At 34.4% G+C, this 26,106-nt stretch overlaps 1 protein-coding gene across 1 annotated transcript; it reads left to right on the forward strand.

The window, feature by feature from the left end:
• Positions 1–729: 729 nt before the first annotated feature.
• LOC311209788 (protein SIX6OS1) lies at positions 730–25,872 on the forward strand (the record flags this gene model as incomplete). The annotated part of the gene is made up of 17 exons (XM_084287313.1): positions 730–778; positions 1,109–1,165; positions 3,984–4,110; positions 8,702–8,791; positions 12,670–12,857; positions 13,306–13,348; positions 13,762–13,882; positions 14,425–14,519; positions 17,624–17,763; positions 18,243–18,322; positions 19,738–19,823; positions 19,922–19,986; positions 21,108–21,178; positions 22,235–22,392; positions 22,921–23,056; positions 24,476–24,533; positions 25,670–25,872. The coding sequence occupies 17 exons, from the start codon at positions 730–732 to the stop codon at positions 25,870–25,872; spliced, it is 1,767 nt and encodes a 588-aa protein (XP_084143439.1).
• Between the last annotated feature and the right edge of the window lie 234 nt (positions 25,873–26,106).

Here is a 26,106-nt window from a genome sequence, read left to right on the forward strand (position 1 = left end):
CCAGTGATATAAAAGAAGCCATTGTGGGACAGTCATGTTTCAGATAACTTGGCATAATGTTAAGTGTGTCAGAGCTAACTACCTGGGTTCAGTATGTTCTGATGGTGATTGCATCCTTTTTGCAAGATGATGTGACTACATTTAAAAAAAAAAAAAATAACTAAACTTCTGCACATAGCAGCACTACACAAACAGAAGAATGAATTTGTAATAATCCACTTTCCATTGCATGTGAATTGTGACTTTAATCACACTTATATACACATCTTCTGATTTAGACGTTCTTCACAATTACTCCAGGAGGAGCGTACAGAATGGATAAGAAGCTTTTCCATTACCAGCATTGCGGTCGATAGGCTTAGTAAACCAGCTGGAGTAGAGGCTACACATTTTGTACACAAGCATCTTTTCTTGCATTCTCCACGCCTCCTAAGAACATTAAGCCTCTCAAGGTTAGAGCTGCTCCAGGAACCTTTACCCAAATTATACACTTCCTTTTTCTGAACTGTGGCTTAGACTTTCAGTAAGCCCATTACCACAATCAGTGAGAAATTTGGTTCCACTAAAATAGATTAGATAATTAATTCATTTGAGGTTAAAACTGTTTTACTCCTTTTATCTTAAAACGTGTGGTATTGTCTTACAATTTTGACTTGTTTATTGTATCAATAAAGCTTTGGATTGCTTGTGTAAGTCCGTGAATTGCATTTCTCTTTTGTAGTTTACGTGATGAGTGACAGGCTCTTAAGCAACTTGGATAAACTTCTGCTCGAGTTCGGTAGGTCATTATATTATGTATTTTTTAACCGAAAATTACTACTGCCGTTCATATAGCGACGTTTTCAGCTTTTTACAGTTACATTAAATTCAAACAAGCAAATCTGTAGTATTAAGGTTTGGGTGATTGCCTACATAATGTTTTGTTCACTGTGAGGTTATGAAGCAGGGCGCTATCAATTACTTAATGGCAAAACTGCTTGTCTGAAGGGGTAATTTTAGATATCTTGTTAAAATCTTTGTTTATTGGTGTGTGCAGGTAATATTGCACAACATTTATTTCACAGTTTATTGTAGGTAAATGTGAACAAGCATTTATTTTTCTTTTCAGTTTTCCAGCTAAAGCAAACTTCTTATGCAAAGGAACATGTTAATCAACAGATAAATTGTGAGTAGTGATAAGTTATCATTTTAATAACCATTTTATTTGTATCACTGAGTACACTGCTTTTGTTTCATTAGTCCTGGTACATGTTCTGAGTTGCAGGGGCGGAAGCAAGCTTAATAATGAAAGCTGTCCAGTGTCCTGCTCTCACCCTACCTCATCTTTTGCCATCAATACTTGGTGATTCTCCCTAGCAGACTCTGCTTTTGCTTTCGACTCTTAGCTAATGCTGTTCAGCTGTCTCATGGACAGCCAGTTTCATGCTGCGCCATTTCCTGCTCTTACTCTGTGGCTCCTCACAGTAACTGGCAGTTCTTTGATTCAGCTGTGCTTGCTCTATACATCTGCCACTTGCCTGCCTTTCTTTCTTCATGGTTTTTGTGCTTCCCAGATTTGGACCTCTGCCTCACTGCTTCTTCTCCCTTTCTGTCTTCCTATAATAATGAAAGTTCTCTCAGTTGCTGTGACCTACTCAAGCCTGGTTCTTCTTTTCTGCAGTCAAGCAGCTGGAAATTTTATTCGGAATCCAAAACAGTAATCCCAATGGGAAAGTCTTGCTCCACATGCAATTCTTTTTACCTAGGACTAAAAAACAGCATATTAGATCTTAGATCTTGACTGATTTGTTTTACCACATTGCTATGTGCATCACTCAGTTACGGGAATGGCTGTAGAGGAACTATTCTTTAGATGACCTGAGGACATCAGTGCTCATCACTGGTACCCCATAAGTAGAAACTGAAGTTCATACCCTTAAAGAAGAAGAATAAGAGAGCATTTGGGTCTGATTGGTGTTCCTGTATTTCTAATAATCTTGATTGATATGTCAAAGCAAGTACTTATATATTTAGAGGTTTATCAATATTAAACTGAAGTATTTTAAACTTTAAAACATCTATAACATTACATCTGTTACATCTAGAATTCTGTATTAACTCTTTGGTCATGTGATTTAAACTTAGAGCTGTTTCTTGTCTTAAAGTTTATGTAAGATTTTGTAAATTAGGATGGTTCTAGGGAAAATCCAAAGCCCATGTAGTAACATACTATAGCTGCTTTGTTCTGTTCAGAAATATCTATACAGGCATGAACTTACAAGCAACACATGAACTTCTAAATGTTTGGGTTAAATTGTTCAAAAACTTACCCAGAAATAGCTCCACTGATTTAATTTAGTCTCTGTGTAAGTATTACTTGGCAGAAGAACAGTTGTGTCATTCAGCCTCTGACTTTTGGTGTAGGATTCATCAGACTTTTTGGCTGGAGTCCCTCTATAATCAGTGGAGAGAAAGATTCACTTCTAGGGTGTGATTTGTCTCATCCTAAAGTAAGAGTTTAAAGTAGGTTAGATAAAGTATGGTTTAAAAAAATCTCTGTCATTCCATAGTGAGTGTGGCTGGTGCCACGTGTGTCTAGTTGTGATGTAGATGTCTGTATTGTAAACTTGGGTGGGATGGATCTCATTCACTTATTTCAGAAATGCGTATTTATAGAAAATTCTAAATGAAATGTTAAGTGTGTAGCTTTGATTATATAATAGACTTTTTAAAATATAGTTGTGTTATATCTTGGTAAATCTCAAAACGTCATCTGCAGGCTATTTTCAAATACACCTTTTTTTCTGCAGAAATTAAGCGTATGTTGCTTGTCCAATAGTTTTGCTTCATGCTAAGTCAAGGCAATCCAAGTTATTAAGATATTAAAATATGTTGGGATTCTTTTCCTCTTCACTGACTGATGTTCATCTCTGATGGGTGTTCTTTACTGGTTTCAACCCAGGTGGCGTAGTGACTATGTAGCAAGTACTGCAAAACCAGGCCCAAACTTCAGGATGACTTGAAGCTCTAGAACAGTAATTGATGAGGAGGGTAGGATGGCTGTGATTGAGTGACTTCTGCTTAGGGACACAGCCTCTGTCTTACAGTGCATCAGGGCAGCCATGATGGCAAGGGAGAGTTGGCACAAGCAGTTCTGAAACCCTGTAGGAAAGAATAAATAAACAGCAAAGAGTAAAAACGTACACCTAGTTGTGCTCATTGCATTGCATGCTCCTCATTAACTTTTATCTGCTACTCAATACATCAATTTATCTTATATTACAGGTTTCCAATCTGAGCAAATTCCTTTTTTATTTGGATTTATCTGTTTCTGATCTCGGCAGTCATTTGTGTATATGCTTTTAGTACGCTGTTAGCGATGTTTTTATTTTTCCCTTCTTGAAGTCAGCTTTCCCATTCTAAACATTTGTATTTCTGGACTTCTGTAAAAGAAAACATGTCTAAAAGAGACCTTTATCTCAAGCAACTTTTGTACTCCGATCAGTCTCCCCAGATGCCAGCATTAGCAAAGGCAAAGTGGCTTACACTCCAGTTTTCCTGTATACTACCTCTAGTGTCTGCAGACACATGTACTTCTGTGGCCTCCAGAGAAAACAAGGGTCAGCTTTAACTATTAATAAGAGCGCTTTACTTTCTACCACTATTAATTACTTCAGTTCTATGCAGATGGGGATGCAAAAACGGCATCAGTGTTTCCTTCCAAAGCCAATCTCATAATATTAAATGAAAATTAAGGTACCACACAGCTCAAGCCTTTTCACTCACTTTGTTGGTGCTTTGTTTAATTGCAGGCTGTCCGCTCATCTGCACTATTGAGTCCAAGTATTTTGGAAGAAATTTTGATTCCTCCTGAATGTAGATTTTTTATTTCATGGATGTATTGAAAGAAAAAAACAAAACAAAACAGAAACAAACAAACAAACAAACAAAACAAAAAAAAAACCCACAAAGAACCCATATTAATGTTTTTTTTTATATTTCAGTGTATTCTGTAAAAATCACAGAAAAAAGGAATGAAATTGCTAGGTTGAAGGAAAATATAAATACCAGCAACGAGGCAATTGCTGATTTACGCAAGCAAAATGAGAATAGTAAGGACAGCTGTAACGCGTAAGTACACTATAAGCTGAACTTGTAGTCATAGGTGGCATTAAGAAAGTCACAGAGCAAGTAGTAGAAGAATATGTGTGCTCAGACAGGAGTGATATAAAAGAAAACTTTAGTATTTTCCAATTATTTATTAGGCTGTGAATCAGGCACAAGAATTGCAGTATTATCCATCCCCTGAACAAATAAATCAGAGAAAAACAGGCTACGTTTAAGTTTGCCTGTTTTAGTGCTTTATTAGAATAAAAATGTTCAAAGGTCACAGGTACCATCTTTGCAGCATGCTAATAAACTCAGGTCGTAAGGTTGAACATGAACATTAGAACCATGATTTTTCTAATTTTTTATACATTGGAGTTCTGACAAATGTAGACATCTGACAATACAGAAAATTTGGCACAGATGATGTAATCCTGTCTTTTCATCCCAGTATTCATCTTTCTAAAGTCTGTCTAGCTCTTGGCAGCTGAAGTGGTGATTTGTTAGTATATCCTTTTTGTTTTCTTGCAAAACTGTATCTAGAGATAAGTGCTTGAAAATAAATGTTTATAGCAGATTTGAAAAAAATTTGCAGGATATGAATGGAGAATATGTGTGTTTCTAAGAATAAGAAAGAAGTGAAGATAGAGCAGGGTCCTCTCTAGGTTTACTTCAAACTATCTGAAAACAAGAAAGAATGGAATCAATAGTGTCTGAAGTGGGTATAGTTGGTAGCTGTTTGAATTGATTGCCTTTCTGTAATGATTCATAGCTTTATCATGAAAAGTTAGGAAAAAAATTTGAGCTTGACAAGAAAATCTCAGTGTTCTTTTATACTAAATTCTTGCTTACAGCACAATGTAGATACTTGTAATACTTTTGTAAATTACTGAAATTATTCACACTACTTCCCTCTTTTTTTGAAATTGTAACTGTTATGTGATGCAAATATGGAAACAAAAAATTAAGGGTAGAATTAAGGATCTGACCTAATTTTTAATCGTTGAATTCAAAGGACTTTGAGTGAGGTCCTAAAAAGAATAATCAATGGCATTACTGTAAAGAGACTGAAAATGAGAAATGGCTCATTCATGGGTACTTTATTCATACAAAGACTATGCTTGCAGAAGGATGATACTTCATGTCTTATATTATTGAAAATGTTGTTTAACAACGTACTGAAAATTGCAATAATCAAGCCCTGGCTACGAGATCAGACAAATAAAGACCTTATGTACTAGAATCATCTTAAACTTCTGGTATTTATCTAGTTGATGCTCCATATACACTGAACATGATCTAATGTCGATTTTGTAAATTCAGATATTGTTTTCGAGTCACAATTGTCCTCACAGTTGATTGATTCAAAGACAAGTATTATTACATTTAGTTGCCAGTAGTACTCAATAGAGCTCTCAAAGAAACTAATTTTTGTCTGGATTACTAGGCATCATAAACATACTGAAGCACGTTCAGTAGACTTTGAACAAAATACTGGATTCTTACATGCAACAAGTTTACAGAAAATACAATACATGAGACATATAGGGACACTACTGTGTTTTCTACAAAGATCCATATTAGTTTGTTTAACAAAGAACTGAAGGCACACAGGGACAAAAACGGAATACATATTCTTAGAAAAACGATGGCATTTTAAAAATATTTAGTTGATTGAGTGATTCAGACTCGAAATATTGATCCCAAAACAAGAATATGTGGTGAAATACAGTTGATGGGATGTTTTCCAATTTTACTGTTTATTTTCCTTATATGTTTTTGAAATTTCTCTTCTAGTGTTTGTATTTGGGTTCAAGAATGGTGAGAATTCATGGAAATAAAGGCAGATAAACTCAGAATGTTGCTAGTTTGAAAACAAACTTCTGTCTTGTCCCACTTGCTAAATCACAGGAAATTTTTAGTGCTTTCAGTTTAGTGTGAATAAAGATCTTTTATACCCTAGCCAATGAAAGGAAAGACAAATAAATGTGATAGCCACCAAGAACCTCCATGAAACAGTGATGCATTTAACAAATTAATAGATCAGACTACTTCTATCCTTTTTCCATTGTTCTGTTGGGTTTTCATACTTCATGGTTTTTGTGTATGTGCTGAATAGATGCGAATACGAAATGTAACACACAACGTGGTTTGCACTTTGGTTAACAAAAGCTCCATGACTTTTTCATTGATCATTTTTTCATTGCTCATTTGTTTTCCTCCAAAGAAAGATACAAAGTTTTCTGGAAGAAGAAAAGTGTTTGTGTGCCAGTGCACTTTTATGCATGTCCTGTTGGTTTCTATTTTTGAAAGTCTGACCTCTTTAAAGTGTAGCTTTTTGCTGAATTCGTGGTAGGTGTGGTGAAGTAGCATTTTGTAATTACTTTTTAATCACTGTAGCTTCAAACAATTTGTGCCAAATAATGCTAACTTTCCTGGATGTATGCTGCACTTATTCATTCAGCTTTTTTTTTGTTGACAAATTTTAAGGCTGTTATAAAAGTTGATTATATGTTGTTTTTTTTCAGCACCTGAAGTACATTATCTTTTGTTCAGGGTTATTGGACTTCAGCAATTTAATTGTAAGGCCTTTGTTCTATTCCAGCTTTGGAGTGCTTGTGCAAATGCACAGTCCTACTTTGTATGATTGCATGCTACAAGCTCTCCGCTTTTGAACTACAGGTTATACTCGCATCCCAAAATGCTGTTTCTGTGCTGTACTTGTGAATATACGGTGTAAACAGTACCATATATCCTCAGTTGCTCTCAGTTTCCAGTAGAGAATTGCTTGCTTTGTTCAGTTGTCACCTTGTTCTGTATTGCCATTTCTCTTCTCCTCATCATTGATTTCCATCCCTTTAAATGTAACTTTTTTTTTGACCTGTATCTTTCCTGTTCCAGTTTTATTTGGTCGCTAGCTAGCTGTGCTTCAGGTGCTTATAGTTTTCTTCTTCTCTCTTCAATCTTCATCTTTAATAGGATCTACGTAAGTCTTCCTTAAGCTGTTTCTTACGTGTACATCTCCTAGGACAGATAGTTCCATGCAAATTTCATTGTAGGTGTTTGTGTTGCCCTAGAGTAGCTTGTGTTCTAGACAAATGCTGTATTTATAGATAGTTATAAGTCCTGACCAGAGAGAGTGATTGTGCTGCCTTTTTCTGTAGAAGGTTCACTTGGAGGGAACATGTGCTTCTTTTTCATTGTAAATGGGATCTCTGTACCAGTGTAGCCCAGATGATTCAGCCATCATCTGAATCTCAGCTCCCAGCATCTCAGAATTTGGCTGTTTACAACCTGTCGCTACAGAGATTATTCTCTCTGAATGAGAAGAATGTCAGTAGCAAAATAATCTATTTAGCTCCATAGGCTTAAATTTAATTTTTCTGTTTCTTCCCTCACATCACAACACTTAGGTGTCTGTTCAGTCTTAAAGAAAGATTACTCCCTGTTTGAAGACTCCATGCATTGAAGATTTCTAAGTTAGTTTCTCACCGTCTATAATTGAGCCCCACCCTGGCAATCTGTCGTTACAATTCTTTGTGAAAACATCTTTTCTGATAGCTGGTATCTCAGCTGGGAAGGTAGGAGACATCCAGGCCCTAATGGTTGTGCTCTGTATTTATCTTTTTTTTCAGGCAGGTTGTTTTCCTTTTAAAGACCCACTATATGCCTCTCCTAAAGATCACATCTTAATTTCATTTGAATCAGAGTTTACCTGCCTGTTTCCTAGAGTGCCCACATTCAGGGAAGAGGCATCTTTAATACCTGGATATTGAGAAAGTACTGTTGGCATAGCTTCAGGAATCTTAAGTCCATCATGTCCTGAAGTCCTTTCATTCCTGAAGTTGCTGTGATTTCATCTAATCTACAGCATCCTGCTGTGGGAACATCGCTTTGGTGAGCTGCATCATAGTTCTTAAATTATATGAGGCTCCTGAAAATTATAAACAACCAACCAAACACACAAAACCCACACAAAATGGATTATTTGTGTTTCAAGGCTGTTGGAGAACCACATGAGAGGAGGCAAAGTGGACCTATTAGTTTGCTCTGTAGGAATCTGTGACTCCAGATTTCCAGGTCAGCACTTGCAGTCTCTGGGTTATCATACTGAAAGGCAACATCTCTTTCTGGCTGTTTTCTGAGCAGGACTTGCGTAGCAAATGGAAGAAGCTCTGAGTTGGTGGCTGCTGCTTGCATTTAAGTATGAGATAGGTGCTGGTGATATTGCTGAGAAAAAGCAGCGTGCATTTCCAAGAACATACACATTTAAAGGATTTACTGGTGGTACTGTTCTGAGTACCTAAAATTTGTGTTTTGATGCCTAAATGCTTAGCACCATAGATCCTGAAAGCTTGTGAAGCTCACTCTATCCCTTAAAAAGTGCTTTATAATCATTGCTAATCCTATATATACTCTTGAATTTGCAACTTAAAATCTTGAGAAAATAAATGTATGCATGTAAAAGCTTTCTACATTAAAACCATTTATGTTTGACTTTCAAAACATTAATTGTTCTAGTTAGCTACCCAAAGTAACTTGTTGATGTTTTCATTTTTAAATGCCTTTTTATTAGGAGAGACCATTTATACACTTTTTTCTACTTTCTTAACAGCTGGAAGCCCACCTATGCAATTCTTAGCAAGCATGAAGAATATTTGAAAAATGAACTCGAAGTTTTGCAAGAAGCTACAGAAAATGAGAGGTATCTGTGATCACAGGAGATGAGGTTTCTAGCTGTAGTGTCTATTAACTTCTCTAAGCTGATCAGCAAAGAAAGCAGTCTGCATCAGAAAGTTGTGGTAAACTTTTCAGTGTAATAAAAGAATATTTGAATTATATTTTTATGAGTTAATCTGCTACTTTTTAGTTACTAGTGAAAGAGGATAAAATATGCTTTTTCCAAATTCAACTGCTTCCTAACTGCCTATCATAAATTTTCGTAGCACTGTTGAATTGCCTACAATTTCAAGAAAAGCCTGTGAAATAAAGGTAGTTAATATTCCAGCTTTGGCAGAAATATGAAATATCTGACCACATTTGCAGGAACATGTTTTATCTAAAGATTTTTTTAACCATTATTGTGACACATCTTCACATTGTGTACTTCAGATATTCAGGTTTGGGAAGACTTTTTGGAAAATAGTGAGGTTCTGTTTTTTTCAGAAGCATCATGTAAATGACCCTAAGCCTTTACTTTCATATATGCACTAAATAAGACAACAGATGCATTCAGATAATTTTGAGCCTTTCTTATTTGTGAATATGAATTGAATATGATTATTAGAATACGCAAAAAAAAAATATCATATATTTCTATATATTCTTCAAAATAATTACAAAGCATACACATTCAATGAATAATCATGAAAAATAAGGTAAGTGCCTAAGGAAAGCCTGATCCATAATCATCTTAAGATCAGTTGTGGGTAAGGTTCTTGTCAGTATTAATTACATGTTCAATTTTGTTTAGTAAGTGGCATTTCTTTTAAGTTTCATCTTCACTAATTAATTTCTACATTTTAAAGAAATGGCTTGTTATGGAATGTAGCTGCCTATGTTGAACAGGATAAAGAACAGTTCCTGAAAATCTTCACTGAAATTTTCAAAATGGGGTGTGCAAAGTTAACCCTGTGAAGTATTGTTTAACACTCATATAAAAGTGATCTTCATTTTAGAGAGGCTGCTCACCTTTACTGATGTGCTTGGGAAGGGGAAGAGATTGGTCAGCCTTATGCTGAAAAAATCCTGACAGATCCATCTACATATCTAAATACCAATTTAGAGATGTAACTGTAGATAGCTAGAGTTAAGTTGGTTTTGTTCTTTTGTATGTGTTCTTCTTTCCAGTAGTTTTAGACAGCAGAAATAGATGTCTTATTTTTTAGGGCTCCATATTTGGTGAAAAATAAGGCCAAAGTGCCTTTCTATGATTGTATGATGAAGCCATTTTGGCCTTCACTAGTTAGATCTAACAAGCCGAAGAATCATTACTTTTGAATTGCTTCTTTAGATAACTAGTTTCAATTCCAACCCCCCATTTTTTTTTTAAGTTATTTTCCTGAGCTTAATTATAAGACACCATGACTATAAATGATGAAATGAATTTAATTTATATATTTTTCACAATTGGTCTTCAGATATTTCTTTCAAATACAGTTCCTGTGTATTGAAGCATTTAATTATGTACTCAAATTAGCAAGATGTGCAGTCAACAAATTTTAAATATATAAATAAGGAAGACAAATAAGTATATTTAAAACATCATGTGCTAAATGCCCATCTTATCTGGCATAAGTGGATATTCAAGGCATGCTGCTTTAAATTGAAAGATGTTTTTAAAAGATGGGCAGATCAATTTACATTTAATTAAGCACATACTGTGGAGGTTTTAAAAACATTCTGTTTTCTTTCTATTATTAGTTTCAAGAACATATAAGAATGCGTAGTACTGGAAGTTCATCTTGAAAGTATCACTTATGTATCATGTTTTATAAGTGATATTTTCAGGATGGAAAGAACAATAAAAAAAAAGGAAAGAGGAATAAATAACTATCAAGGTAGTGTTCAGGAGCTTTGTGGATGTTGTCTTTTTTTCCTTTTGACATTAAATTAGAACTTTTTCTAATGACTTTAGTGTGAACAGTGCTGAATTCTAGATAGCCTATGTTTAGCTACATGAACTGGAGGATGTAAATTACTTAGGAAAAATACTAAAAACTGTGATAATTTCTCAAGACTATTACACTATTCTATATATGGCTATAAATATTTATCTGTGGAAAATACATTTTTGGGAAAGGCATATATTTAAAGTTTGAGGTTTATTTTTAGAAGGTTGAAATGTACCAGTTGCAACAACTTGTATGACTTTGATATATTTTTTTCGCATTTATTTGTAATGCATTCTTAATTGTATATCTGAAAATTTCATTGTTGCTCAGCTAGTGTTTGTAGCATCTATTACATTCAATAGAGCTAAATATCTTCCATCTTTCATACCTTGAAAATCTGATACAGTATACACAAATCTCAACTCTGTGTAATATTTATTTCTCAGTTAATTGACCAGGCTGTGTTAATGATATGTGCTATATGTCTGGAGCTGTGGTAGGTCTTTATAAATGTGTACCATCAGCATAAATTATTTCTGTCAACTGTTATTATGTATTTTACATATGTCCAAATTCATCCTTTTTTTTGGTCAAGGATGAGGTTGAATCGAATACAAACATTTTAAATGAATGACTTAATTTCATTTTAAAGAGTTATTAAGCTTTTGCTTTCAAATGCAGAGAGAAAGAAATATACTGGACTATGGTTGTTATTCATACTATTAAAAGACTGTAAGCAATTAAGACTTTTCATGTGGGAAATACAGACTTCCAGTAGGTTTATACTTACATTAAATGTGTGTGACATTAAGAACTAGAACTAGCTCTTTTGTTAATTACTCAGTGTTGTTAATTACTCAGCTAAAGATACTACTTCTGCACTGGAAATGACCTGTAACAAAAGTTATGCTTAGCATCATTATTGGTGTAACAAAAGATGTTTCCCAATGAGATAGTTGAATATCGATCTGTCATTAGCAATCTATCTTTGTAAATTCCTTGTCTGAATGAGAAAACAGACCAAGTAAAGTCTTTTCCAATGTAGTCACTGTCATTGATTTAACACAAGATGATGGCTGCTGTGTGCAAAAGTGTTTTTCTTTCTCTTTTTTTCTTTTTTTCCAAGCATAATATTGATCAATTTTCAGCCTTATGTGATGAATTACATCCAATTGCTTGTTATGCTATTTGTTTTTATAGCAATTTTTTTCAAAGCCTATTTAAACTTGTAAGATGTCACGAACATTTACTTAACGGGGCCTCTTAATTGATGCTACTTACTTCAGTAATTTGTAGCTATGTACTGACACGATGTCAGTGAAATTGTATTAGTGTAGGTTAAATTTTGAGGGCAGTCCTAAAAAAAAAAAGAGTATTCTGGCTCTTTGCCAATTGAACATTTAAATGTTTGCTTAACCTTAAGCATAGATAATGCTATTGTTTTAGGACTAACACACGCTAATGTGTATGCTTAAGGCTTCCATGAATCAGACTCATATTGCTCAGCATTTCCTTGGAGGCAGCTCTTGAGTGATGCATCAGGCTGCTGTAAAGACTGGACGCTAGGCCAAATCCTCTTTTAGTGTAAGTTTGATACAGCTCCACTGAAAACACTGGAGTTGTGCCAGTGAACACAAGCACAGAATTTGGCTTGCTATGAGTATCATGATAATTACAGAAGGAAGAAACATTTGTCATCTGCTGAGCTACCTTTGGACATGGTATGGTCTACATTCCTGTCAAAATAATGACTGTTTGTTATATCATGAATGTATTCTTTGTTATGTCCAGTATAATGATCCATGAAAATAGCTGGAAGAGAACAATGAGAGTCAAATAGTGATATGCTAAAAGTAATATGACTTGTTGCAGAACAACAGCGTCTAATTGAGCTGATTCCATAAACTAGGCATTTTTTCCTGATAAACAATAGCTTAATAAGTGGAAAAAGTTGTGATTTATTTTATAGGAAAATGTATCAAGATTACATAATCCAGTATAAAGAGATTTTGGAGCAACACCGTGAAAAGTATGCAGAAACTGCTCTTGCACAGGAGTGTTCCAAAAAAAAGAAAGAGATTGAAGAAATCCAAAACAGAATTCTGAAGCAGTCTGAACAATATAAATTGAAAGAAGACGCTTGCTCGGACATTCTGGGTACTATTATTATCAACGCTTAAACTGTACAGCCTGTTGCTAGTGTACTGCACATTAGAAATGCTGTATAGAAATCCACTAACTGATTCGTCACAATTTCTCTTAAGCTGATTAAAAATTCTTCTTTTTGTTACACCATTTTTAAGGGAAAAAAAATGTAGCAAATTGAGATTTGGAACAAGATTTTAAAATACACATGCTGATTTGCCATTAGGCTTCTTGGGGTAAAAACATTCCCAAATTACTTTAGAACTAGACTTTCAAAAATGTACATTTATTTTTCATGTATGTTTTTTGTTCTGTTTTAAATGGCATTACCTTCAGTATTACTGCTGTTTCTGTTACGTACACTTAGCAATGATAAGTGTTCCTGAAACGTTAATTTAGCTTGTATTTGTAAAGAAAATTAGATTTGTTAATGATTTGAAACAAAATTTTGTTTCTGCAGAGCCTGTTCCTTTCAAATCCTTTAATGACTGGGCTTTGCATATGTATCCTTAATGCACAGTGTTTATAGAGTTTATGGGGAGGAAAGTTTCTATTCACTTTTCACATGTTTTTATTAAAAAAATATAATAATTGTTTATTTATATTTAGAGTGGCCCTAGTAGGCATTTCCCCATGAGGAAACTGAAGCTCAATTAATATTCTTCAGTTAAGTTTTATGGGAGCTTTTTGAGGGAAGAAAGTAAAATTTCATTTAATGACATATCAGTCAAAATGCTTCATTAAGTAGGAGAAGACTAATTGAAGTTAGATTTCGAGACTTGTCTATGAAATGTGGATTTGTCAGAGCTTTCTGTAGCTGTGTAATTTTCAGTTAAAGCATAGAACTGTGAGGGATCTGTTAGTATTCAGTGCTTGAAAAAAATAATGTTGCCATGTTTGTCCCTTAACATGAAAGTGCTTCTTTGAGGCAAAAAACACAGGAAATGTTAAAGCTTGCTGAAGTTGCTACACAAGAATCAGTTGAACTAGAAAGAGAAGCAGAGGAATTAGAAATGAAAATAAATTATTTTAAAAAGGTAATGGCATTTTAATTTTCTTTTATATAAGTATGCTTTATATATGTAGGTGTTTATACTGTCATTTGCTGAAACAAAAAAAGTACGTTTTCAAGCACATGGACCAACAGGATGATATCAGAATTGGCAATTATTTTTCTATAGCATCACATATGTTTTCTTGGAGAAGAGATGTCCATGAATATAAAGGCTCTTAAAGCTTGCTTTCTGTTGACCTCAGTTTACACCATAATTCTCTCAAGGACCTGTGTGCAATGACTTTCATGTTAGCTCAACAGTGCCAGAGCATACTCAACAAAATATAACAGGACTATTCCTTTGGAAGCCACAGGGCTTGAGTATACTGCCTTCACAGGTCCTACTATTTTTAAGAAGGTTTTGTTAATTTGAATGTATTTAACTAAATATGCTTTACAGTAAGAATTGCATAAATTCCTTTTCTTTCCTTCTTAAGAAAACTTTTAATTGTACTGCACATATTTTAATTGCAGCACATTTTTTTTTTCCAAATTTTTATGTTTATCTGTTCTTTATCTTTTAAGAGATTTGAAGAGACTACAGAAGATCAAAATGATTCAGAAATGGTTGAAGGAAAAAATCTGAAAAGTCTAGAGAAGCCAAAGAGTTTTAAGGAAAGGTATGTTTAAAAAATATTTATTTTCCCTTGCTTTAATCCAGACATCTGTGTGGATAGTTTTAAAGGTTTTGGATACATTTACAGTGACTGTAGTCAGAAGTAAAGTGCATTAACTCTACTAAACACATAATTGGTGAAAAGGAGTCATGGTTACAAATGTCATTCGTCTTCAGCTCTGAATTACTCAAGAAATTTAACTCCTAATTTGGTTCTTAAAAAGAAGAATGAGTGAAAGTTTCATAGACAGGATTAATCATTTAGTAAATTAGTTATCATTTACAACTTGGACTCACTTTAATTTGAGCTCAACCACAAGGACTGAAATCACCATCAGGACCATCTTGCACTCATCTGGAGTTCTTGTAAGTATTAAAAAATCGCCCTTAAAACTGTTCCTGTTAGACCAAAAGCTGTTTTAAACTTAAAATAAGTCCAAAAGTCTTCCAAGTGATTTTACATCATGGTCTTCTTGAAAAAGAAGTTTTTTAGAGTTTGGAATTGGAATTTAGTGGACCATGTGTACAGAAATGTGCCATCTTAACTCTCTAAGCTCCTTTCATAGGGACATTTTAGGTTTTTAATATCTGCTTTTATATCCCTGAATTAATCAAATGAATTATTTTTTTCATGGTTTAAAGCCCTATACCTGTTCTGCCTTCTAAGCTTTTTATGATTGTCAAGATCTTAGAAACAAAGGGAAGCAAGAAATCCACTTTGTTGTAAGACTAGGTGAAAAAGATTGGAAACACTTCCTTGGAATTTTCAGAGGCACCCAAGTATGTTCAGTCTGCAGAAACAAAATGGCAGGAGAAGTAGATTTATATTCGGGGTGTGGAGACGTAAAAAGTATTCAATTAAACACTCAATTGAAAGAAATTCATAGGGTGCATTGCTAGACCTTCCAGTTGTATGTTTATCTCTGTCATGGATCTTTCAGGTGCTTTTCCTTTCACCGGAAGTTTTGTCTTGGTTGCATACAAGTAGATCTTTTTGGTGCTCTTATCAAAGAAATAATTCCATGGCTTATGTCATGATTATAAGTTTCTGTAAACATTTTGTGCTATTACAACTCACATTTCTCTTTAACCTCCATGTATGTGAGATATAGCATATAGTATCAGACCACAACCTGATTACTAATTAATGGTTTTGTTTTTTAAAGCTTGTTCTTGTCAAAGATACCCTCAGCATAAAGGGTTGTGGAAAACTGTAAAAATTGTTTTAAAATATCCCTATTTGGCATTAGTATATTAAAAGAAAAAGGAAGCACAGAATTAACTAATGTTAAGACGATCACAGAAGCATAGAAGTAACCACTGATGTTAAAAATCAGAATTTTATTAATCTGTGATTATAATCACTGTAAAAAGAAATCAAACAGAAAATGTGTTAAGATAATGAGTCATATGAATTAAAACCTTCGCAGACTCAAGACAATGTACAAAAATATAACAGCAGAATATGGGTACTAAAGGCAGGAGAGGAGTCTATTGTGAGTTGTTCTGCAGTCACTACACTGTGGCTCCTAGGCAAAGAGATTTTTGTGAAGAAGCAGGAGGTATCTTCATCTTCTGCTACAAAAGAAGGATGGAAAGAGAGTTTTGATACATTTGATACATTCTTCTGAATAGATATATATTTTAAAATAAAACTTTATTTAATGTATGGCAATTTTCTAGAAATATAGAGAGTTGTCTGCTAGGTTTTACAAAAACACACAGAAACTGATTCCAGGAACTTGTAAAAACACAATTGGCATCTTAACCTGTGTAAAAAAAAAAAAAAAAAAAAGGTTAATGGCAATCTAAATCATAACCATCAGCAGCAGCCTTGTTCAATTCATTTTTGAATGATGATTGTGATAAAGTGGCCAAATGAGCCACACTGAACAAAGTGAGCAGTTTTAGCCAGGGCTCTCTGCTTAGCTCTAGTTTTATCACTCCTTGGTTTAAAGATTTCCACATCTGATCTTAAAGATAATTGGTCATGTAAACATCTTACTTCCCATAGTACTCATTCTTGACACAAGTAACATCTATAATTGCTGTAAATAAAAGAAATAGACATATTAGTTTTTTTCTTTCTTTCTTTCTTTCTTTTTTTTTTTTTTTTTTTTTTTTTCTGGTTTGTTTGATATATTGTGTGATTTCTGTAGTTTGTTAGGTTGTTGTCCAGCTCAGCACTTACTGTGTATACAACTTCATTGGTAAAGATTTTTCTTTTTCATCATTGTTATTTGACTGAGGTGCATTCCTGATTTTATGTGATCACAGCTGAGCATGCACCTGAGTTTAATGTGTTGTTAGGTCTGATATCTTAACCAGTGCTTCTAGCACTGGTATGTTTCAACCAGCAGTATTGCTAACTTTACTCCATGCTGCCTTATAAAGTTCATTGTATTTTTAATCTTATTTTCATTTATGAAAAATTTCAAGAGAACCAGGAAGACTGGCTTTCTTGCAATCTTGAATCTTCAGTTATTCCGAGTAGTTTTGCTTAGTCAGCCAAAAGCAGATGTTGCAGCTAGAAGCACAGAGGCATCAAGCAGGAATGCCAAAGATAAAATAAAATAAAACATTATTAAAATAAAAGTGGTAAATGTTCCTGTGCCAAATTGTTCTGCTAACTTTTGTCTTTCTACTCCGTAAAAGGCTATTTACCATACACAGATAATTACCCTACAAGTGAAAATGTTTGCTGTTGTTTTGTCTTTTGTCTGCCTACAGTATAAGTATTTTGGACAATCTCAAGGAGTGAAAAAGTGTTTTTAAATGTGGAAGTGTGATTGCAGAGCTACAGTTATGATTAAAGCTCTTTTACAAAAGTGTAAAACCAAAACTATTAATACTTTTCTTTGAGACTGACAAAATTAAAGTCAGCAATGTTCTTATGATCATCTTATTGCTATTTCATGTCCCTGCTTTCAGTGGTATTCTCTGTCTGTTATTCTTTAAGGGAAAATTAAATCTTACTGATTGCTGGAGCTGTAAGATGTAGAACCTCTCTGGAATCATGCATCTCCTTTGAAATCTCCACTTATTTGAAGCAGTTGTATTTTATGATTTCCTTTCTTTTTCAATCATTGCCTTAATTTTTATTTTTAGGATATTTGAAGAGAGTGAGCATCCTTCTTTGTTAAATGAGAAACATCAACTGTATAAACCATTACATCTCCCGTGCATTCCCCGGAAATCAGTCCAGTCTGTACAGACTATTAGATTCTCTATGAAGCGAACGGACAAAGGTGCAGTGTGTTTCCAATGATCTTTTTGTGAACATTTTAGGTTATTTTTATGTAAATAAATGAAAACCATGGTAACAAATGTACTCAGCTGTTTTTACTGTGATAGTTGAAGCCAAGCTTTCAACGAAAGTTGAGTACATACCTGTCTTCATGTTCTGAAAACCTTCTGATTCTTCTCTCATCCATGCAATGAGTAAAGTGACATGGTGGGTATATTTAATACATAGTGCCAGAGAAAAATGAAGCATACTTTTTGCAGTGTTTGTAAAAAAAAAAAAAAAAAAAAAAACTAAACTAAAACAACCTGTAAATAGTATTTGCTGTAATTTGTTTGATAACTTTCATATTTTCTGATACCTTTGTTTTAGCTATTCATTAGCAGGAAAATTTCTAAGCTTTGTTGATAAGTGCACTTTAACAGTGCAGTGCTTTGGATGCTTACTCCTATTGACAGTATTAAGTAAGTTTTGTTAATTTAGGGAGGGAAGAAAAAGAGAAACATATGGAACATTCAGTTGCTACTAGCAGTTCCTCCAGCCATGCAGAAAATCCGTCACAGGTATGCAGTTCTCCCACTGGTAAAAACATGGGATTATATAATGTTTTGTGTGGTTGTTTAAATTGAAAATACTTCAAATATATCCAATGCTAATCTTATATAAAACTTAAGCTAAATTAACACTGGAACCAGGACGCTGAAGACTTGGTAACCGTAATAAAAATCTGTGGTACTAGTTCCAATTCAACTGAAAATATGTATACTTTTGCAAAATGTTTTTAAAATTTAGAGTAATCTTTGTAGATGCTGTGGTTTAACCCAACAGACAGCTGAGCACCACACAGATGTTCGCTCACTTCCCTGCAAAGAGATGGGGGAGAGAATAGGAAAAAAGGTAAAACTCATGGGTTGAGATAAGGGCAGTTTAATAGGACTGAAAAAGAAGATAAAATAATAATAATAATAATAATAATAATAATAATAATAATAATAATAATAATAATAATAATAATAGGAATGAAAATAAATATACAAAAGAAGTGATGCACAATGTGGGGAGGGAGGACCTTCATAAGATGAAACAAGACAACATGAATCCAAAGATGAGGATGGGAATCTGGGACCTAGAATTGCATTAGAAAATAGTGGGAAGCAGTAAATCAAAGTTAAGGGAATTTTAGGAAAGGTTGATGGCAACAACAAGATGGAGTCTGAGGGAAAAATAAAAAGAATGAAGGAAAGGAGGTTTTTATGCTTCAGAAAAGGAGTGTGGTAAACTACAGAAGGTGAGTGGCAGACAGATTCTGCATACCCGGCCCTTTTGTCCCTTACCCCAAGCTGAATTCAATTTGATAGCATTTTGCAAATTAAAAACAAACCAGAACTATCAACTCGCTGTGAACTGATGTGTTAGCTGACGCTGAGGCATAAATTCTTAGTGCCACTCTTCCCTTAAGGCACAAATACATGTTGCATGTCAGAGACAGAGCTTCTGATCTGATGAAATTCTGTGAGGTGGGAGTGTTTTCATGTTACTTAGAGTTATTCTGTTCACATAGCAGACACTCTTTGTGTCCTCTTTGTGTGCCCTCTTTGACCTTAGGACATGGAGACAGGCCCTTCAGCCCGTGCTGTATTGCCAATCAGGACCAAACTGGCTGCAGTAATAGAGAACACGTATAAAGTTTGTAAATTATGTAATGTTATTATGACTGAGAAGTTAATTTTTCACCTTTAGTTATCAATGCTGTGAATGCAACTTTATCAGAAAAATGGAAGTGCTTTTGGGTATCGTGCTGTAAGAAGACAAATGTTAATCTTAGGTAAAACAGACAGGCAAAAAAGTGTATATGTTGCATAATTGTTTAGCAAAGATTAACAGAATGGATTTAAACAGCCTAAAGAGAAATCAGAATGATATTGTTGAAGTGACAATTTTATATGCTGCCTCAATTGATTTTTTTGCAATATTATAGATGGTTATGGACACTGCATGGACTAATAATCTACAAATTGCCCAAGTTCCATCAACAGCAAGCTTGCAAAACCAAATGCAATTCAGGTAACTTTTCTCTAATGAAGTAGCTTTCATTCTTGAGATTAAAGTTTATGGAAATAATCCACATTGAAACAAACAGCAGTGTAACTTTTGTCTTTTAGACAGGTAGTTCCTCCAAAGCAAGTGACTACTAATCAACAGTTCGAGAGTGAAAATACAGCAATAGGTAAAGTACCACAGACATTTTCTGATCAGGTGTGCTCTTACTGTAAACTAGACCACAAAATGATAAAAGGGAAAATTCTAGGACCCAAAATTTCACCCTGGTGTGAATGGACCACCATTTGTTTTCCTTTTACGTCTTGATTATTTAGTTTAAAATTGAGAATACAGTAGGCAGGCTGGGTCCTAATTTAAATGGAGACTGAACTGTGCAGTAATGTGGTATGCATTCTACATTAACCACTGCTAATGAAGGGCACCTCCCAGCATTTCTTGTAAATCTACACTCTTAGTTTCTGTTTGGAAACCTGTGTGAAAATCTACCCAAAAGGCATGATAAAATGCAAAGAAAAGGGCTATAGCAAACTAAGGAATTCAGGAAACTTGAAGTATCAGATTAAGATTTAAAAAATGAAAATTAAGAAGTATGCACAAAATGCTTTCAGAAGCAAAACAGAGTAGCTGCAAATGCATCTACAGTTTTGAAGTCCCAGGGCACTGAGCTGTAGCTTAAATGTTTTTTTTTTTTTTTTTTTTTTTTTTTTTGTCCTAATTGTACTGTCAGTTTAGATGCATTTCAAAAACTATAGTCTATTTTTTTTATAAATAGGATCCTAATTATATGTCCTGAAACACAGGATCTTAGCCTACAGTGTTGCATGGTCTAAAGCTTTCAGCAGAAGGTTGGGTAGCATTCTTCTCATTTCCTACCCTAGATTTTGCCCAGGTCTTGAAGATATGTTCCATCAGTCTCATATGGATGTGCTTTTCATGCTGTTTCTACGTGGTTTCTATTGACTGGTATTAGCACTCTCAGAGCGCAACAGCTGGATTAGACAAAAGTAGCACTCAGGGAGCAATAGCTAGATTTGAAGAACACACCAAACAATATGAAGAAGCTTTAACATTGCTTTAATGCTAGTGAGTAAGTGGCAGAACGAGAGGTAACTATTATGAAAATGGCCACAAAGTGGGTTATTATGAAGACTACGGTCGGAACACTTCCTTATCAATAGCAATGCCAAGTTAGTAGATCTTTTTCAAGGATTCTTTCCCACAACATAACTTTTACTTATCCATTTAAAATGTTGTTACAATACAAGCAGTACTGTATTCTTTGTATAGAAGACCAAGAGGCCAAATGTGATGATAAAGAAGCAGAAGATGAGCCTAAGGATTCTTCGTATATACCTCAAGTAAGGAAAGCGTTTCTTATGTCAGACATAGTTATTTTATTTACTGCAGTCAAACTATTCTGAAGTATTTGAATCAATTGGTAAGAGGTAATTAGATTTCTCAGGAATTGGCAAAGTGACTCACTTTAAGGCACCCAAGAGGTGAGAAGCCAATCTGTGTCTTCTGATTACTAATACAATGATCATTGCTTTTGGCCTTGTCAATGTTAATGGTTTTTTATGCTACCTTGACTATGGGCCATCTATGCCCATATGCACAGCATTTTTTAGATAGAACTGGTACATGTAACTTTCATCTGTGTGAGCTAAGATGCGTGGGAAACTCACTTCTTCCACAAAACTCTAGAAAATAGGCTCTGTGCTGGCTACAGAATCCAAAAGGCTCCATTTGCACTACTTGTACAATCTGTAGTTGAATGGGAGTTTAAACTCACCATGCCGTAATATTCAAGCTACTTATTTGTACAGCTTGCATGTATAGGTGATACTGAGATCAAGTTTGAGATACTCATCTTCTTCTAGTTGGTTACGGGTTCATGGCTGCTGGCAGCTGGTGGAGAAAAATATCTTTAAAACAATATTGAGCCTGGTGGAAATTGTTCTACAGAATTCAAGTGTATATTCTCCATTAACATTTTCTGAGAAAGAGGAAATAGTCAGATGAAATATATTCTGATGGTTGATGTTCCTTTACTTCACTAGAATATCACGAGGATTCCAATGTGACTTAAAGCATTAACTAAGAGATACTTTAGAAAGAGAGAGTTCTTTTATTCCAAATCATTTTTTTTTTCAGTCAGCTTACAAGTTTCTTAATTTTGGAATGAAAATTTGCATACATAATTGCAATCAGAAGTACTCCATCTTAATTAGTTAAACTAAGGGTACAGTTGTAACTGCGGAGAATATGTAACTGTGAGAATTTATTGAATTCCCTTAATTTTTTATGAAAATAAAAAATCTAACTAAGCCTAAAGCATACGATGACTATGTTTAAAACAATATTTGGGGAAATTACATATGCCATAAATGTTATTATATGTTTCTTTTAAACAGAAAATACATACCTATTTTAAGTCAAACGAAAATAATCCAGACACAGCAGAAGAAAGTGCAGAACATTTTCTAAGAACACCTGAAACACCTGAGTTTGTTGGAACACCTGACTCAAAGGGGAAGAAAACCCAGTTCTCTAAAACACCTCCATTTGACTTGTATGATTTCAGCTTTTATATTTGGATTTCATAAGTTAATTTGTAATGATGTTTATTTTATATTTCTGCTATTTTTTGAAAGATACTACAGAAAGATTTCCATAGAAAGCTCTTCTGAAAATACTATTTTTTTTCTGAGTTAGGTTCTGTTCTTACACTATCATTTCTACTTGAAATGTAGCTTTTTCAAGACGGAGGGGGACTTTGCTTACAAATATGCGAGGCAGGTTCTTTGTAGCTCATTTGCTAAAATTGTTTTCTTTTCCTGCAGTAATATTTGTTAATCAATTACTATCTTTAAGCATTTTTTTTGAAACACGAGAGTAAAATTGGTAGGAACACTTCAGTCTGATTTGAAGGGCTGTATTATCCATTCTGTGTTGCAAGAAGTAATTACTGATGGAAGATACAGTAATTTGGGAAAGTCACAAAACATAATAAGGACAAATAGAACAACAGCAACAAAAAAGCCATCTGTGCTACTTTTAAAAAACTATTAATGTAGGTTTTTCCCTTCTGTCTTTACAGTATTCACAATTTAGGCTGTGAAGAAGGAACATCAAAATCTCCGGCTTTCTTTTCTCTCATGAACTTCTCCCAGAAGTCACCTGGCTTTAATTTGTTTGATTCTTCTGTGTTTGGGGCAGAACATTCATCTGATGAGGTAAAAATGAGTAAATAAGAATATTGAATTTCCACAAAGCAAACAATGATAAAAAAAAAAATAGTATTGACTGCGAATGAAGATTTCTTGAATGATCATCTTTTAAGCATTTTTTTTTTTACTAACATGCTTAATTTTACATTTGATGTCTTTAGGAAAAGCTTATCTCCTTACCTGTTCATTCTCTTGTGATGACTTCTGATCAAGGATTGGATCTTACCCGTATGGGCAAGATTGGATATTGTGCAGATGCACAAGTGACAGGATTCACAAAATGTTACTGGCTTAGCATTGAAATGCAAAATTTTAGGTACCCTGGCAGAATTCACAACTCACACGCCAATCCTGCATAGTTTTGTCTCGCTGTAGTGGGGAATCGGACACTTAAATTTTTTTATTTTTATTTTTTTCATCCTCCAGTTTTCACAAAATGCAAAACACTTAGGAAAAGAATAAAGGTTTATTTATTAGGAGAACTGAAAAGCAAATATATTTTAGCATCTATATTTAAATGGAGGAGGTAGCCAACTAATTGGAACAGGGACTGGAATCCAGCTAGTGCTCCTTATCCTTTGCAGATTGCCTAGCTGTAGTGTTCCAGAGTAATTTTTATTCTCTCTAGGCTAAGTGATAGGCAACTGGATATTCAGGATAGATGTGTGTCAGTGTGTAACACAGTGGTTAGCTACCACTCACTGGTAATGCAGATGCAAACCTCATTATAGAAATAAGGGACTTGAACCCAGGTATCTCGTATTTCAGTGGGTGTGCTCAGTCTTCTGGTTACTAGGTGAAATCTAAAGGAGGAAAGAGGGACAATATTTATTTTGCATTTCTCAAAATACATGATGATGATATCTCCTATCATCAGCCCTGTGTAGGAGAAAATAGACCGGTGGATAGTTTGTGAGCTGTTTAGGAATGAGGTAGGTCTAGGTAAGGTGAAGTAAGTGAGTAGGTAAGTCACCTAATACTCTCAGAACCCATGTTATATTGTAACAGCTCAGGAATTTACCAGCCCCTAGCAGTCACTTCACTCTTCACAATTAACAAGTTAGATGGGAATTTTGAAGGTCTTAATATGGACTTAAGTATCTGTTATAAATCTTGCCTAAGGATTCTGCGTATATACCTCAAGTAAGGAAAGCATGAAATGTATCAAAGAATTGATTGTGCAAACTCAGGGATTGATATATAAATTTAAATTCAAATGGTAATATTCACTGGTGGGCAACCTGATCTAGTGGGTGGCATCACTGCCCATGGCAGTGGGGTTGTAACTAGATATCTTTAAGGTCTCTTCCAACCCAAGCCATGCTATGATTCTATGAATATGTCTTTCTCGCTTATTACATATCAGCATTAGAACTTACATTCTGTCTTTTAAATTTGTTAAATGAAATGTCTGCTTTGTTTCAGACAGATGATAATTATCCTGTGGGACACTTGAATCCCATGTCCCCACAGAAAGATTTTGGTAAGTCTGAAAGTACTTGTGTTTTCGATTTGTGATATTGTGGTTTAGTGGTTTGTTGTGTTTGTTTTTTTGACTAGCTTGAATCTTTCTCTTCATACTTGTCTTATGGACCTCAAATGTGTGAAATTTCATGGAAAAAAGGAATGTGAGAAAGAAGAAACAGAAATAGGGATTGTATTAGGTGTATTTGAAGCAAACTCTGAGAGGGGCTGCAAGGGGAAAGAAAGATTTAAGTGTCAAAGTTTTGTAAGCCTTTTCATTCCTGAAAGGAGCTCTGTTCTTTAAATGTAAAAAGCTATAGTCCTGGTAAAAAACACTTTTTTTAACTTCAGGCTACTATCTCAGTGTTAGAAAAATACATCTATTGTTTCCAACCCCCCACATCTGTAACAAAAGCAAAGTTTTCATTTGATAAAAGAAACCTTGATCATCACTTTAAATCATTGGAGGTACATAATGTAAAAATATCACAAGTGAGAGAGGAGAATGAGACTTCATAAACCATATCTTCTACCCATACAAAGTGAGCCACACACATTTATACATTCTGTGTGAAATCCTGGCTTTAGTGAGGAGAAAGGACAATTTTTCAGTGATAACAGTAGGATCAAAATTCACTTTTGATCAAGCATTTTTCTGAAGGGAACTGTAATCTACTCTTTTTAGAGGTCCTGCAGGTGCAAAGCCACTTTTTTTTGAAGTGGATGAACAAAAGTTTATATGCATACATAGGTATTGCAGAGAAAAGGGTATGAATTTTGTGTTACTGAATGTAAAACTAGGGGGGTTCCCGTTTATAGCTTTGTTTCTCCAAATATTTCAGTGGTTCTTCAGAGGAGAAAGAATCCACAAACATGTGTCAGTTTACAAAGACTGTTGCTTAGTATTCAAAATATTTCACCCAGTATATACTGAAAAAGTGTTTTGTTATTCTAAATCATTCAAGTGCTTCATTCTACATAATTTCTGATAATGCCCTCCTTTAAGTACCGTATCTAGTGCAGAAATAAACACACAACTGTAGTCTGATATGCAGTGGGCATTGGGAGTAAAATATGATTAAAGGAAGCATAGTATGCTGAATGCAGTATTCTTTCAGTAAAACAATCTAATAATATAATATTCACTCTATATAGGAAGCTTATTTGGGAAATCAGAAAGTGAGGATGCATTTGCCTTTCCCTTCCCCTCGGACTCGACTTCTCATGCATTTGGAGATGGAAAAGATGACTTTAGTTTTCCATTTGCATTTGGACAGGATCAGAGATCATCACAGTCTCCTACTGTGAAAGGTTTTCATTCTTCCTTACAAAATACAAAGCCATCTACATTCTTTTGAATACCTTTGCCTTCCTTTTAAATTCTTTTCCTACTTAGCCTTGACAAATGTTTTCAGTTTCTTAAGTTAAAGTACAAAGCATTTCATCTTCTCCTTTCATTTCATGTAAGAATACATTATTGCAATTGCTGCAAGAGCATGTGTATCTCCAGCAAGCACATGCTTTGAGATGCAGCTTTCATTTTTCTTATTTATTTTCTAAATATGTTGTTTTCATAAAATGTTATGATACAC

The sequence above is a fragment of the Netta rufina genome (genome assembly GCF_964035555.1).
Source record: "Netta rufina genome assembly, chromosome: 5".
Classification (NCBI taxonomy): Eukaryota; Metazoa; Chordata; class Aves; order Anseriformes; family Anatidae; genus Netta; species Netta rufina.